The 16,961-nt window shown below is 39.3% G+C and overlaps 1 protein-coding gene across 5 annotated transcripts in view; it reads right to left on the minus strand.

The window, feature by feature from the left end:
* Window positions 1-16,961, minus strand: part of SPHKAP (SPHK1 interactor, AKAP domain containing) — a 68,254-nt gene that overhangs the window by 3,319 nt on the left and 47,974 nt on the right. For 3 of the 5 annotated variants that reach the window (XM_085233173.1, XM_085233175.1, XM_085233176.1), the window contains exons 5-11: window positions 16,430-16,564; window positions 13,716-13,971; window positions 9,711-13,440; window positions 6,189-6,368; window positions 4,283-4,369; window positions 2,258-2,310; window positions 1,982-2,166 (exon numbers count right to left, since the gene is read on the minus strand). In XM_085233173.1, coding sequence (XP_085089299.1) covers window positions 1,982-2,166; window positions 2,258-2,310; window positions 4,283-4,369; window positions 6,189-6,368; window positions 9,711-13,440; window positions 13,716-13,971; window positions 16,430-16,564 — 4,626 coding nt within the window. Of the gene's footprint in view, window positions 1-1,981; window positions 2,167-2,257; window positions 2,638-4,282; window positions 4,370-6,188; window positions 6,369-9,710; window positions 13,441-13,715; window positions 13,972-16,429; window positions 16,565-16,961 lie in introns of those variants that run through there. The other 2 variants (XM_085233174.1, XR_014885554.1) reach the window with 2 other exon arrangements.

The following is a 16,961-nucleotide window of genomic DNA, read 5'->3' on the forward strand; positions in this document are numbered from 1 at the left end:
TCTCATAGACGTTATTTTAAAAGATGAAAATACTGATTTATAATACCCTTTTCATTAATTGTTTTGTATATTGTGACACTTTTTGTAAGCCTTATGGCTTGAGCTATCTTGCTGAACTTGGAAAGGGGGCAATTTTGATTATTCCTGAAATGCTGAAGGTGGCGTTTCATGGTGTCTCCAGTGAGCATTAATTATTCAGAATAGTCTGCATTTCTTGTGGCCATTTTGGTCTTTAGCATTGCTCTCTGTGTCCTACCTTCGACTAATAACTCGGTGTTTCTCAGTTCTGGTCTGTCTCTGCCTGAAAACAAACTTTTGCATTCAGAATGAAGATTAGTGGAGACTAAGCTACATCTGTACAGGAGCTAAAGTGTACTGATATACATAACTTTTTTCTTTTGTTGCAGCTGAGACAGGGAAGGTGCTTCCCAATTTTTATACAATGATCCAAAATAGTCTAATTTTCCAAGACACAGATGTGTGATCACAAATAAAAATGCTAGTTGGTTACCACCCTTGCTAAACTCTCCCTCTGGCTGGGAATAATATAACAATACACCTACATAAATGCTCCATCCTTCCTGTTCTCTTCAACTAGCTCTGATGAAGAAGCCATGAGATCTTGTTATGTGAGATACTGAGCCCAATCTAGCATAGATTATCTTGCATTTAGTATCTTCTGAACATTTGAGCAATACACCCTTTTCTCACTGAACTGCAATCCCTTTCTACCAGCACAAAGCGATGGTAAAGGCAGTGCATTTGACCATAGCAGTTCTCACCTAACTGCAGATGGAAGTGTCAGGCCCTGCTGTACCTCAAACGTAAACCAGCCAGATGGCCAGAAACAAGTTCCTACTTGCCTGAGGTTGCCCTGATCAGAGCAGTAGGTGAGGCAGAGCCTGTAGAAGGACTAGGGAATTTCAAAGCTTTAAATCTTAAGTACAACTCATGTATTAAGTCATAATTGTTTCTTGTTGCTAGTAGGCTCTGAATTGCAGAACTTTGTATATCTGATGTCTGCAATTGAATGGTTGTGAGTTGTGTGTTTTTTTTTGTTTTGTTTTGTTTTTTGTTTTTTTTTTTTGTTACACATACATGTTTAAACTCCATATAAACTGTCTGGAATCCTTCAGATGCAACCATGGAAGATGGAGAGGAATGGGAGAGATGGAAAGGGACTTTATTAGGGAGTGTAGGACAAGGATGGTTTTAAATTAAAAGACGGCAGCTACTGATTAGACATTAGGAAGAAATCTCTTCCTGAGAGCATGGTGAGCCCTGGCACTGCTGCCCAGAGAGCTGTGGGTACCCCATCCCTGGCGGTTCTCAAGGACAGATTGGATGGGCCCCTGGGCAGCCTGAGCTGGTGGGGGGGCAGCCAGCACACAGCGGGGGGGGGGGGGTTGAAACTGTGTGTGCTATAAGGTCCCTTCCTACTCAAGCCATTCTATAATTCTACAATTCTATAAACCTTATATCCTGATGTATTCTCTCTTTTTATAATAAGCAGTAGTATTTCCATCTTGCTGTGATGAAGACTTCACATCTGCTTCTAAGCTCAGTAACTTCAATAAGTCAGTTGCTGGCAGGGGAACTGTTGGATCATGGCTTGAACTGCTGATTGAGCACCTGGTGAAGAGGTGTGGCTGGTGCAGGGAGCACAAGCAAGTTGTTTGCACCTGTGTTCCTTACACATCAGCGGGGTATACCCAGGGTGGAGTCAGCCTGGGATCATGTAAGGATCAGCCACTGAAGGGAAAGTATCTCTTGGATCTATGCTGCTTCTTGAGAAGGAGTGTTACAGATCCCTTTGCCAGTTGGGTGAGTTTGACTTTTCTTTCTGTATATGACTGTTAGCCCACGCATGAATACTTCACCTGCTACCACCAAGATCCTGTCAGGGGCAATTTTGTTTCTTTGTGAGCAGCATGTTGCTACTGTGACTAAAATGAAATACATCCAATTCTGTAAAAACTACCTTTTCAATTCTGTTTTCCTGAGATTTTTTAAAATAGATGGTTGGGATTCCAAGTTCAGAAGCAGCTATCCACTGTAGGGTGGCTCGCAGCTCTGCGTTGGGGCATTCTGGTTCCAGGTCAAAATTAATCACCAGGAGTTCTTTCTGGTAATTGGCTGTTCCCACTGAGAGCCCAGAAGTACTTTCTGGAAAAACAATCTCAACAGTTATTATGCAATATATATATATTTTTTTGAACTTCAAATTGTATGTTGTATCTGAAATGGTTCGACTTACCCTCTGTATTATCTGTCTGTTCTTTAAGAAAAACTTTTTCTTCTGCTAAGTCACTTAAGAACAAAAAACAACAAAGGGCTTGTTAGTGATAGTTAGGAACAGTCTATAACATTCCTTCACAATGGTTAAAGTTCTCCCCCAGTGTAAAACCTAGAAAACTGCAAGAAGAAAAGTTATGCAGGATGACATGTATTATGTGATAAAATTCTTAATGTTGCAATAGTTTAATTTGCAAGTCGAGAAAAAACAAGGAACTTGCAATGCTTTTCCTGTAATGTGGTGAAGTATGGTTCAATATGTACTGTGTTTTATCAGTCTGTGCATTTTCTTTGACGTTATTTGAAGATGACATCATGGTAAGATGCAGCAGGTCTCATAACCTGTGGGAAAATATTTAATTTGTCATGTCTGCATTTTTCAGTGCGATACTCCTTGGGTGAAAATCTTTTTAAAAAGTCTTGCTTTCTAGTTGCATTTTTCATAGTTAAACACAAACTACCGATGACTTCAGCTACTGCTCTTTTAACATATATTATCTGTTTGAATAATCAAATTCTGTTTCATTTTTCAAAAAAACTCAAAAGACTATTGCTTCTCATGTTCCACTGTTCTTGTTAAACTATAGGAAACAAACTTCAGGTATGTTTTCACTGCTTCAGTTTTCATTTCAGAATATAATGTCCATGCTCATACACAGCTGGCAGGAACCCGTAAGTTCAGGTTTGAAGCTGTTATTATGGCATTTGTTCCCTCGCTTCTGGAGGGATAGCTTACACATTTCTAGATTATCCCATCCTGTCCTCAACCAAGAACAATACAAGTGTAAGACTTTGTCTCCCACGTGGGAGGATACTACCCTTACCACCCTCTTCCACAGGTTGTCAGAGGATCAAGATTAGATATAAGTTACCAGAGATGTGAAAGAATAAAACGGCAGCATGCAGTGTATGTTTTGTCATGACTTAGAATCATAGCTGCCTAATAGCATCTTTCCCATCAGGTTTTTCTTTCAGCTTTCTGTTTGAATAGCAGTTGAATTCTGTACCATGACTTTGATTTGGGTGAGGACAAATTGCTCCAAGTGGTGGTGCTGTTCTCCACAACATCTGTTCTGCCAGGATCTCAAGCCTGTTGGTTAATGCCTGAAAGTAGCCACTGAAAGCTAGTGGGGAATTGGGTATCTATCCCTTTAGTCTTTAGAAAGGAGACCAATTGGGTCAACATTAGGAATTCATAGGAAGTGCCTCTGCCTAATGTTAAGATGTAAAAGTTTTGATATGGTTAGAGTCCTAATCAGTAGCTTAGAGAGAATACATGCAGTGAAAATACAAACATCCAGATTTCTTACAGAAAAGAGCCTCTCAAAAGCAAGGTTGTAGGATATTCTAGTAATTAATTGTGAAGATCTGATGTCAAAGTTCCTGTATTCAATGTGTGATGTACAGTCCATGTGCTTCTACAGTGGCTGTGCCCTGTCTGCATCATGACATTTACCAGCTGGCTGATCATACGCTGTTCCAGTGTAACAGATTCTTTAGGCAGATACTTGCACATCTCTTGACAATTTTATTGCACGCTCAGTAGAAATATGATCAGAAAAAAAATACTTAAGACATAATACTAGCATTTTTCCAAGAATATTTCTTTTCTTTTTCAGTTTAATTGATCCTTATTTGCTTGATCTTAATAGCTGTTTTATTAAAGCTTTGACAATACTGTAAGTTACTCAGAGAAGAAAGTTCACACAATGTAAAATAAATATTCAGAAGACAGAAAGCTCTCCTAGGTAGAACAACTGATGGATTTGTATTCTCTTGAGAGATCCATCCACCTGGGTGGGTCTTCCTGTAATTTTCCACTGTCTAATGCTGTCACACTCCACAGACACCTGCATGTGTACCTTTCTGAAACTAATGGTAGGCTAAGCAGCAGGTGCAAAGCAGGGCTTGGCACATCTTAGACAGTGTAAATGATTTCCAGTTAAAATTAGACTAAACATCAAATCTCACTTCAATGACTACTTACGTAATCATAGGAGAAGGTGGCATGTTTTCCTGATAAATTTCCAGGTCCATAATGCCAAGACTGCTAGTTGTACTGCTGTTGCCATTGCTGACAAAGCAAAAGTTTAAATATTAGTGCCAAGCTTCACTGAACATATCTCCATGCGTTATTTTTCTGTAGAAAGTAAAGTGAGGAGGCTGTCCCATGTTCCACAAACACAACTGCACTCATCAAGTGGTTCTCAGAATGAAGCATGCTAATATGTTTAATGTAATGAGGTTTTATTAAAATAGCTCTAGGCAGATCATCTAGCAAAGTAATGCTGTGAACTGAAAATAAATAATACTAGGCTATCTTCTTGTGAATGGCTTATGCAATGAGCATTTGGAATCAAACACAAAAACAGTCTGCATGTGACAGTGAAATGAAAAGAAAGATTACCAAGTATAGAGGTGTCCTGGAAAAACCTTCAGAGATTCAGATACCTCTGAAAGTTGTGGGTTATGGCAAGGAGTGGGAGTGCGTGTGCATGTGTGTATGCCAAGGCTGCTCATCATACTACTTACCTGTTGGGTGATCCTGTGCTGCATCAGTTTCAGTATATTACATCCTATCCCAAATACTATTTGGGATCTGATGGAACCCACAGGTACAGTGATAATCCCTTAGGGTTCTGGCTACTCTGAAAGACTTTTAAAGTCACTGCTACTTGGGACCATTACTACCTTGAAGTATTCTTTAACTACTCCACAAAGTTAAGTAAAACAACTGAGAGTTTCTGGGGGGAAAACAGGATGTTTGCTTTACAACATTGCTATAAACTTGGCAGTGAATGTTTATGTAGTCGTAATAGTCTGAAAAACAGGTTGTGAATTTGCTATCAAATAGCACCAGTTTGTTCTGTGTGTTAAGTAAGCCTGTGCCACTTAATTTATATTAGAAAAGCAACTAAGTGTTCTTCCTTACATCTGAGGGATTGACCAGACAGTTCTTTACTCTGTCAGGCTTTTTGAGTCAATGTCAGAATGCCATGTGTTCAGGTTTTCTGTAACACCTTGTTTTAATGAGCCAAAAGGCACAATGCATTATCTCCCTCAAACCTGACATTGCTGAAGGATTGATACTATGAGATAATGAGATAAATGTTCACTCACTCTGACAGACATGCTTTGTTCAGTATTTTTCTGGCTAGCCAACAGTGCTTTCTAACAGACTTCCTTTTTCTTGTTTCATTACCATACTGTCTTCTCTTCTTTTTGTCTTAATATCCACAGGAAAGATGTAATTACTTGGCAGTACTTTAAAATGTAATTTAAGATCATGTGATGAAAAGACCTTGCTCAATTTGAAGCTGTGAAGCTATTGAAGTCTAACATTACTTTATCTAGTCCTTGGAGTACATGTAACATCTTTAAAAGCATCCTGACTTAAGCAGGAACACAGTATAGTGCAATAGGGCACTGGAATTGCCTACTCAGGGCAAGCACAGCCCTTCTCTTTCAAGCTGTTTCCCATGCTGGTCTATGCAGATCAGGTTGCTACTTGTTCTGTAACTGCACAGACACTTGCTGGGAACACCACTCTCAGCTAAGCAGATGCTGTGATAAGCATTGTGGAAATAGTAGCAAATAAAGCAAAGGAAAGGCCATAGCAATTAGTTTATTTGGTGGCCCTTCACTGTAGGACTGAGGTGCTTGCACAGAGTTGAGCACGGATGTGCTCTCATTGACTGAATCTAATTGCTTACCAATACAAAGACCTGGTTTAAAATCAGGATATGGCTGTTTCTTTTTCATCATCTGGTCTTCCTTTACAGTATTCTCAATAAATCTTGAGCTATCTCTCCTCATTCCTGACACATTCTAATCAAGTCATAGGCTTGACTGATTAAAGTATAATGCATGCTAAGAATAGACTGCATTCATACCTCAGAGATCGTTCGCTGAGTTGTAAGTAGCTACTCGTGTCATCAGGATTGTCTTCATCATTGGCTAGCTGGGACCAGCTGCCAGTGCTTTCTTCACTGCTGCTGAGGTGTACTGGAAATTCTTCAGCTGCTTTTGTCTCTCTTGTGATTTCAGCATCTGGTTTGCTCTGAGTGCTTTTGCTGGTAGGGTGGCAAGGAATAATGGTAATACAGGAAAACAAACTGGTACTGCCAATCTTCAGGTAATGCTCCTCATTAAGTTCAACCAAGGTGCATAAACTGTACGGATGCAAGAGACTAGACAAACTTATAATTCACACGTGAACTCTAGTTGAACACGTGGTCTGCAATGCTCTTTAAAAATGGTCTTCCTATGAGTGCAATAAACTAACGCAAAACTAAGTAAGCCCTGCACTGCAATATGTGTAGAAAAGGTTTAATTTGTACAAAAAGAACTGCTTACAGCTTAGGTCTTAATGTACTTCAGCCAATCAGTGTTTGAAATATGGGGGTTAAGCACTAGAGCATAATGACAGTGTATGTTGCCAAGGTTTTCTGCTTGTTTTTAATGGGATCTCTTATTTCTATTGGACTACTAATTATAATTAGTTATGTTAAATGTACACTCATGAATATTTTTAGCTAGGGGAGGTGTAATTGAGGATAAAGTCAGAAATGTAGTATCCTTGCCTGCTCTTCTAATGCCAACTTTAGTTCTTAGCACTTGAGGTTCTGCACTGAGTTCTGTATAGTTACTGGTGTATGACAAAAGTAGAAATGTACTATATATGCATAAGAAATTCAGAATTGTTATAATAGATTATAAAAGTATAGGATATAATAGAAGACAAAAATATTATCCAGTTTAGAAGTAAAATAATAGCAACTAGATGGATCCAAATTCATCTTTTCTGAGCTCTGCAGGATCTCTGGATCATTCTACTGTGATACTTTGTTTTAACCTTCAGTCAAGGTTACGTGAAAAATATTTTGTGCAGCATCTTCACTGATAATACTACCTTCTAAAAGTCTCTCGTTTCTATTTTGTGTATGTTTTTCTGAATTGCTTGAAATGCGTTTTGATTTATTTAAATACAATGGAAACACTCAGATTTTTTTTTTACTCAATGCATTTCAAAGTCAGCTGTTTTAAAGCAATACAGGAAAGACTTACAACATTCAGATTGTTTATAGGAAGCTAAAAAAATAAAACAAAATGAAAAACTGTATTTTTGAGTCCTGAATTTGGAGAACATAAGAAAAAATGCCTTCTACACACTTGATGCACTTGTCACACACATGTGCATATTTATATGACATAAATGTAAAATTATATATCTACACAAAAAATATAGTTAAGATGACTTTTCAGAGGCAAACTGGATATTCTGAGATTTACTGGAGGTCTTTTGTTATGCAGGCAGGAAAACAATAATTAAAAGAAGCATCCCTTTTCTTGGAATATAAATAATGAATCACTGCTGCAACAGAGTAATAGCTAAAGCAAAACTGTAGTTTTGTTATATTTATGTGTTTGCATTTGCAATTCTGTAATTAAAAGAAAAATTTTATGTATTGGCAGCTCTGGAGTATCTGTCTTAAAGTGACAATTTCTTTAGCCTTTTATCTGTAGGTGTGGACAAACATCCCGACTTCAGTTAAAAGAAGAGATCAACCTAAACGTTGTATTGCAAGAATATTGCAAGACCAAGAATATAGTGAGATGGGCTCATTGTCAATATGTGCTTTTGCTGTGCTCTCGCTCTGGGGAAAACTGAGAAGTTGCTGCATTATTGCTGGATGTTAGTGAAAGAGAAGCAGCCTCCTGGATAGAGAGAAAGGGGATGTATCTGCCTGAGGGTCTATGATCTATCTAGTTCTTATCATCTTTTGGATAACCTAACCTGTCATCCCTGACCTCTTGGATGCAAAACTCATCATCATGAGCAGCCAAGCAGCAAGGTGACAGTGTTACCTAGAGGCTATTTAACACAGGGCAGGTAGCATACAATACTTGATCCACTTGGTCCCACATGCGAGATTTCTGTGGGACTAACCACCTTGTGGGGGCACGTTAGTAAATGGCTCGTAAAGTGTGCAGGAAATAACTCCATTTTCAAACAGATTCAAATAGATAGATTTCTAAATGTATTTTAAAAGCAGGTTACACTTGAAGAAAGAGGAAGATGAGTGGGAGTGAGTCAGTATGAAAGAATTTAGACTATTGTAATTATCCACTTAATTGCTGCCACAGACAGGGAAGTATGTGCTTTCTCACTTCAAGTAGAGTTTTGTCAGAATGGTTTTGAACACAAGCATCTTTCTAGCACTCTGAGATAATGGGGTGCTGAAAATCTCCAAGTGATTGGCAGCTTAGTTACCGTTTAAGTAATAAATACGATTAAGAGGTACAGTTAAAAATAGGTAATGCGTTGAGAGACTGTCTTGTTCTTAACCTCACAATATCCATAGCAATCTTCTGCATTTGCACTGTGCTCTCTCTGCTTTAACCAAAGATGCAAATTCTTCAAGAGGAGTACAGCTATAACAAGAGGTTGGTAGGCCATGGTATGAACTCCCTGAAATGAAATTTTACCCTTTATTTGAATACTAGCCAGGAATGTCTTAAAGTAGTTGAAGGGTGCTTTTAATTCTTTTTTTTTTTCCTACCTGTGCTAAAGAATTTTAATTTTTCTTCCGAACTGTGAGCACAAAGCTGAACTTCAAGCTCTCTGAAGTCTGGTTGTCTTTCCAGGAACACAAAACATCAGAAACATAAGCACAGTAGAGATCGTCACCTCTCATTCAGTTATCTTCTGTTTCATGTTTGCCCTAATTTTTAATTTTTTTCTTAAATTGAGATATCAGCTGTATGGGGCTGCTGAATCATGGCCTGAACCTTTGATTGATCACCGGAGGCGAGCAATGAGTCAGCCATGGGAGCACAGGTGAAGGCAATTCACCTGTGCTGCAGGAAGGGGTGGAGCCTGGCTGCACCTCTCCTAGACCCATTTAAGAGCTGACTGCCAGTGGGGAAGGATCTCTCTGGAGATCTGCTCCATCAGGAGTTCATCTCGCGAGCCCAGGACAGGGTGAGTGACTTTCTCTTATTCCTCCAATATAAATTCTATTAGCCAAGCTCCTGGATATATATCTATACCATCTGTATATCCATTGATTAAACATCAGCAAATGTTAAATGAAAGTGCGACTTTTGAAATCTGTCCTGTCTTGATTTAAGGAAAACTTAGGTATCTGTTAGGGAAAACTTGCTCATTAATACAGTATTCGTTTTGAACCTCAGAGCCATAATACAGTTATATTCAGCATATGTTTGCTACACAAATTAGTACTGTGATGTGTCACTTGGTGGTTTTATGTAATTTGAAACATGTAGTGATATTCTACCCTGCTTGTTTCTCCTAAAGTGGTTCTTCCCTTACTTTCTGCCATCACCAAGCTAATTTTCACTGGGAAGTTAAACACCAAAGCAACGTGCTGATTTGTTGTTTGGTCACCTACCTATTTAGTAGGGTACTGGAAACCATGTGCTTCCCAGTATAAGCTTCTGGAGGCTTTTCCTTGCCTTGATGCTCCCTTTCAGAAAGTTCATGTAGAGTTAAGGACTCAGAGTCTTTATCTGACTCATCTCGTTGATCAGTTTCTATCTGAATTAAAGGCACTTCCCTGTGCTGACCTGCAGGGAGGCATTCAGGGTTCTTCATGTGCTTCTGCTCATCCAAATTTATTTCATCCCTTTTGGGTTCTACTTGAATCTGAGTTGCACTCTGGGGATGTTTGCTTTCCAGTATGTGTTCTTGGCTTGCAGAACCAAAGGCATCCTGCTGGACAACAATTAAATTTTTACCACTTTCAACAATATTTGCAGCCAGTCTGTTTGCGTACTGTTGCACATGTGGTGGGGAATCACTGTGAAAATGATCTACCTCTGCAACCTCTGCCTCATCTGTAATGATCTTGTTTTTGCGCATTAGAGATTCAATAGAGCTTGCCCACGTCTCGTGAATCAACATATCTGTTATCTGGTCAGTCTTGCATCTTTGGTACAGGCATGAGTCAGACTTGCAAAGACCTGAAGAAGCCACGGTACTGACTGGCTGTACGCTTAAGGAATCCTGGTGATGCTGGGCAAATCCGTCTAATGAATTTGCTTTGACTGGGATGTTAACTGTCAGTCTAGAACCTGATGATCTGCCATCAGGCACTGAGGACTGTCTAAAGCAAAAAGGTGATCGCAGGGAGGGTGGTAGCAAACTGCCAGACCAGTCCTTTGAATTCCGAGGGGAAGATGCATTATCTTTATTTTCCTTTTCTATTTCTTTCAGCATGTACCTGTAAAATTCTTCTGTTATGCTTTCTGTGCTGGACTGCTTGGATGGGCAACTTGGTCGTACGTTAAGATGACCGTTTTTCTTAGCAACCTGTTGCAAAGCAGAAGTCAAGATGTTGTTTGCATTTTTTCCTGCATAATAATCTAGTAATAAATCAAAGCCTCTTCCTTCATTTTCCATTTGGTTCACCATAAATCTTGAAAACTCATCTGTAATGCTTTCACAACTAGATTGCTTTGAGACAGAACTTGTCTGGCTCACAGGCTGACCAAAGGCGTTCATTAGGCCTAGAGTATTGACAGAGGCTTTGGAATCCGTATCCTCCTCTGGTATGCTCTCACAGCTTGAGGCTTTGGCTCGGCTCCATCTTTCACAGTGCAGCCTGTTCCTGGGATGGTTTGGACCTTGCCAGATGCTGTCGACCACGGAGAGTTCAGTGAGGTTCATGATCTTTGCAGCCACTTCATTTGCAAAGATATTGACAGAATCTGGTGTGTCCTCAAGGTTTATAGATTCATCTACTACTCGATTCATCAACCTTTCCTTTAGCTCAGGATGCTCATCTGTCTTTCTTTTGATCTCACTAAGTCGAGGTGCCCTGTGCTTCCGAACAACTGAGCCATTAGCATGGGTTTCCTTTTTCCTTTTCATAGTTCTGCATGATATACTCTGGGTCACCAGATACTCATTGCCTCTCTTCCATGCACAGAACCAGGGCTGCTTTCCATTTGAATTTTCAAGACAAATGGCAGCTATTTCTGTTGCCATAGAGACTACTGTTTCTGCCAGTTCTTCTGCAAAATCTGTTATGCAGTATTTGTCTCTTGAATTTTTCACTTGTAGTACGGGTTGAGAAGGAAGTAAGACATGGTTTCCTAACAAAGATAAGCTAACTTGGACTTCATCACTTAGCACAGTATCACACTTACGTTTGGCCTGGTTTTCTGCATTCACAACAACACTGGAAGAGAGTTGTTCTTGAACACCATGCCTGCATTCATTGTTTGCAAAGGTACTTTCTCTGTCTGAAAAAGATCTGTAGTCTCTCTTCTTCTGAATGTTACTCTGATTTGGGGATTTGTAACAGTCTCGTGTGGTTCTTTTCAGGTATCTTTTCTTGGGAGATGTTTTTGCAACAAGTGCATTATGCCCAATGGCTTTACTTGTTAGCTCTGAATTCACGGTGGCATCTTCATTGCTATTTACATCTCTCATGCTAATTTTCTTCATGTGCATACCATTTTCAGTATCTTTGCTAGCATTGTAGGATGTACCAAATGGCTTAATAGCAGAATGATCAAGGGGTCTGTGTGATGTTTCACATGCTGTTGCCTGTGTTGGCCATTCTTCTACTCTGGTTACCTTTTTGCCTTTCAGGCTTTCAGAAAAGAGAGGAGAACACTCTTCAACTTGTCTTATGTCATTCATCTTCTTGCAAGTGAAATATATCACGTTAAAAAGCAACTCATTGGCAGTCTCCATGAAAATGTCTTGTGTACTTGAGCTGTTTTCTGAACGGGACTGTAGCTCTCTTTTCTTCCTGACCTCTTCAATAGAATGTCGTAGAATAATATTGGATAAATTTTGTGCCAGTTCATCTCTGAATACTTCATCGGAGTGTGGAATCCGTGGCCTTGCTGCTGTTTCAATAATTCTTCCATTTATGGATTCCATAAAATGCCCTACATTTTTGTATGTATTGGGTTTCGTCAAAATTATTGATGCCTCTTTGAGAAGGGCCTCCGCAATGCTGTCATTCAGCTTTTCCATGCTGCTTCCTACAGCTATACTACAATGAAGAGTAATGGCTGCAGAAGTCTGAGCTGCAGACAGCAGCCCACTCGAAGTTGCAGGGTACTTCTCTTCCTTTGTTTCTCCCAGACCACAGACTGCTACAGCACTTGCTACTTGAGTCATGCCACACAGTGCAGATGGGAATGAATATTCTGTGCTAGTACAGTCTTCAAGTAGCTGTGAAGAATCTGTGTGTAGATCTTCGTTATCGACTGTTTCGCTTTTAGAGTCTGCAGCTTCTTGATCTCTTCTGAATTTTTCTGCTGCCTGGGGACTTGAAATGGTTCCAATGACAGTTGCTGCACAAGCCAGAGCCATCTCCAGTGCACTCTGGCTGTGTCTGTTTGAATGGTCTTCTTCAAAGTAATCTGAAACTTCAGAGCTTTCTGTTTCAGTCCAGTGGCACAGGTTTGGGAAGGCAGACCCTGGCCAGTCTGGCACATTCTCACTGCTGTCTGGACTTTGCACTATGACAATCTTTGGAAGTTCATTCCATGATCGAGAAGCAGATGCATCTTTTGACTTGCAGGAGCCTCCTACAGAGATGCTGACTGCAGCCTCCTCACTGAAAGTGGGTTGAGACTGTGATAGTCTAATGAATGCATCTTGCAGAACAGATTCTGCTAGATTTGTAGCATACTGACCTGTAGCTGCTTGCTTGTTTTGCACAGGAGGGTCGCTTTTCCTAACACCTGCACAATCCTCTACCTCTGCCTTACTGCTGGGTTTTGCTGTAGAGTCATAAAGAGGCCCCAGCTCCTCTTTAGCCATTTTGGTTAAAGATACATCTAACACATTCACTGAGCAGGAATTTTCAGCATTGTTAGTCAAATCCTCAGTACTGAGAGATGATGTAGCTCTTCCCACTAATTCCTTCTGACACAGGATTTCCTGCTCTGGCTTATCTTGAGGTTGTGAGATGCCATCTTCTGCCACAATATGCACAGCTTCAGAGACTTTACTAGCTGTATTATCTTCATTAATGCAATTCCCTTCAAGAATTAATGGTAACCTGGCTTTTCTGTAGTGGAGACTTTCAAATCCTTTTCCTTTATTTTTTCTGATATCAGAAGATGTTTCTGAAACACTTATTTTTTCATGGGCTGCTGAAAGAAAAGTAAGATGTTAGTCTTTGCGGAGTACCCTGTATCTTTAAAACAAAAATAGCCGCGTAACTAATACATTACTGCTCTGTAAAACTGCTATACAAACAATTATCCTTCTGTCTGAACAACAATTTAAAAGTATGAATGGCTATCCTATTTCTAAATTACATATAAATATATGCATAAATTAAAATGAAGTGCAATTTCTGTAACAATGGCCATGGCTGTTCTGTCATGAACAATAGCAGAATTACGCTCAGTCTCATTGCTTTTACCAGTTTTATATTCATCAGCCTCATTTTCCTCCTCGAGATGCTCAGATGCTGTGAGGAAATCTTCTTCTATTGAGGACACTGAGCAGTTTGTGTCGTCCTCAGGCTTTGAGACATGAGCTTCTATCTGCAGCTGTCTCTCCTGAACAAGCTCAAGCCCAATCAGAAACTTGTTTATTTCAAAGATGATGCAGCTTGCACTGTTCTTCCTGTCTCCCCTCGCACACTGAACCAAGCAGACGTCTGCTTGCCAAGGACACTAGAGGGGAAAAGAATCTCAAAGAGTTATTTAATTAAAAAACAGAACTTACTTTACTTTATGCTTTCCTCTAAAAAAATCTCAGGAATGTTCTGTTGCAAAGATGCAATACAACTTGTCATTTAGATGTTTCTAACACAGTGTGCAGTTACATATATGCCAAAATAAGACCATTTGGATTGGCACCTTCTGTTACACAAGCATTTTAGTACAGAACCCAGTTGTATCACAGGAGTGTCCTTATTTTGTTGAAATCACCAAGCTTGTTTTCAATCAGCCTCTTATTTTAATGACAGTCTTGCTTTTAGCTATGTTGGAGTTGGCCACCTGACACACCATTATTACAGCCCTTGCACCACCTACTATTACCTCTCTCTGGAATGAATTGTTTGTGGTCATGAACTGCTTTTCAGGATAATTTCTGCTGGTTTGCTTGTTCTCAAGGCAGCCTTTTTGATACTGGCTGGCGAGATGAGGAGCAGGTCACCTTTAGGTATCCATAGGAACTATTTAAAAATAGCGATTTATTTTCTTCTCCCTCTTGTTCTTTATTTGCCCCAAACCCTGTTACTTCAGACCAGTATAACCTCCAATTGAAAGCACTGTGTTGAACCTTTACATAAAAAATATCTCTGCCAGTGAAGCTGTACAATTAAGTAGGAAGGTGGGAAGAAATTAAGGGAAAAGAATTTGTTATCCTTGTTTTATGGATATTAGAACTGTTGGATGTTTATATGACCACAAAGTTAAGTTGTTAATATATTTGCACGACACTATGTTTGTAGTATGGGATGCACTGTCAAGCAAAACCAAGGTTTTGTGGGTTGTGATTTCATGCCTTAACTCAAGACCCTAAGGAAGACACAGCTTGAGTGGAACCAGCTCTGATTGAAGCATTAGATTTTGAGCTGTGTTAGACACACTGGGCTCCCTGCACACTTGCACAGTACCTAGCATAGTGAGCTTCAAGATCCCTTGCCGATGGGTGTGAATGCAAATACCTACTAACAATGGAATAGGATGACTTATGTTAGAACAGGCCAATAAAACATACTATTCTTACTTTACTACTCAAAACTAGATGCATTAGTCTGTTAAAAGTAAAATACAAAAGATTTTTTTTTTTAATTAACTGCCAAGGAGTTGCTAGTGAATCAGACCTGAGCATGCACCACATTGTGAGAAAATTTTCTAGTAACAGATGCAGTCTTAGAGCAGATGTTCCCATGCTTCTTCTCCAACCCATGTTTTTCAGGGTTGTACTTGTGAAAAGGGCCAGCAGACGCCCCGTGAAAATGATGCAACTCTTTTTGCAAATGAAATTCTCTGGAAAGCCAAGCAAATAAGAAGGATCAACATAGCATTTGCTTGTCTAGCCAATAAATCTCACCCTGCCTCAATACAAAAGCTCTACTCATTTTAAAAGACAAATTTATGTTAGTCCTAAATCTTGTTTTTCTTTTTTTCTGCAGACAAAACTGCATATACCTACTGATGTGAAGTTTGCTGAGACAATGTTATATCCAGGACATCTCCACAATTTTAATGAAATTCTTTCCAATTCATACTTAGACTAATGAAATCGGAACCCAACCTAAACTATCAAAGAACTGTTCATTCTTTTTCTTCATGTAGACATGAACATTAAAAAAAAAACAAAAACAAAAACAACACATGTTAAAAAATGGAAAAGAGTGGAAGACTTATTATAATAAGGAGTTAAGCCTCTCAAACTTATGTGTTGAAATGCCTTAAAGAAATGGTATCATTTCTTCATGGTGCCAGTAGGAGGAATTTTTGGCCTGCAATCTCAGATATGGAGAATTTCACTGGCAATAGCAAGAGCAAAGGAGTTAGCATGAGAACTTTTATTTCAGCTCCTTTAAATGTTAAGTTTTAATTAATGCACTAATTCTTTTATTATTATTATTATTATTATTATTATTTTTACATGACAGAAGCTAAATTTGCTCTGATACGGTTAATGTATCTTGATATTTTCCATTGTATCAGTCAGGCTTAGGGAAGCCTCAGGATCTTCAAGTCCTATTGTCAGCTCTTTTTTGAAGTGGGTGTGTGGGACAAGATGGATTGGGAACAAAAGCGGGAGGTAGCAAGACTTCACTTGAACAGGAGGCTGTAGGAGCTGTGCCCTGATGCAGCTATGCGTACAGAAAAAGTATTGCATCTTTCTTCCTTCCCTGACCTATCAGCTGTTAATGTCTTGTAGCATTATCAGCTGCAACCCAGACATCCACAGGATCTAGAGAGATCTCTTATCTATGTCCTCTCCCTCCAGATGCTTAACTTCTTGTCAGATTTATTTTTTGTTTGCCAACTCCCACTCAGTTTTTAAACGTGTATACGGTCCATGCTGAAAGGACTCTCTTTTTTTCCAGTTTCCAAATTCCTTCCTTCACAGCTGTGATATTCTACTAAAGGATAATTTGAATCCTACCTGGGGAACTTCATAATCAGCCTGAAGATTTCCTGATGTTAATCCGCTCAGTAGGACTATTTCATTTTCCTTTGGTGGTTGTACATTCATAGAACTGATGAGTTTAGGGAGATTTGGAGAGACGCTGATCAGTTTCTGTAGTATGAAAAGAGATTTTGCTCTCAGGTAATGAAGTCTGAGGTGCATAACTATATTCACAAATATCAAAATGAAATAGCACTTCAGCATTCCTTCAGAAAGCTTAAACATGCTACTTTGAGTTCATCATATGTAGGACTGGTAGTGTTAAAATGCACATTCTTTCTTTTGAGCTACCAGGTTGTAACCACAGAATCACAGAATTGTAGGGGTTGGAAGGGACCTCTAGAGATCATCTAGAAATCATCGAGACCAATTCCCAGTACTAACGCTGGGTTAGTATAAATTCTGCCCAACAGTCCAATAGCACAATCTGCTATTTCTTAATGCTGTCTTGAATGTATTGAACAGCTTGATTATCTTTGCACATCTAAACGCTTAGCATTTGTGTTGC

The sequence above is a fragment of the Meleagris gallopavo genome, chromosome 11, assembly GCF_905368555.1.
Source record: "Meleagris gallopavo chromosome 11, MGAL_WU_HG_1.1, whole genome shotgun sequence".
NCBI classification, from domain to species: Eukaryota; Metazoa; Chordata; class Aves; order Galliformes; family Phasianidae; genus Meleagris; species Meleagris gallopavo.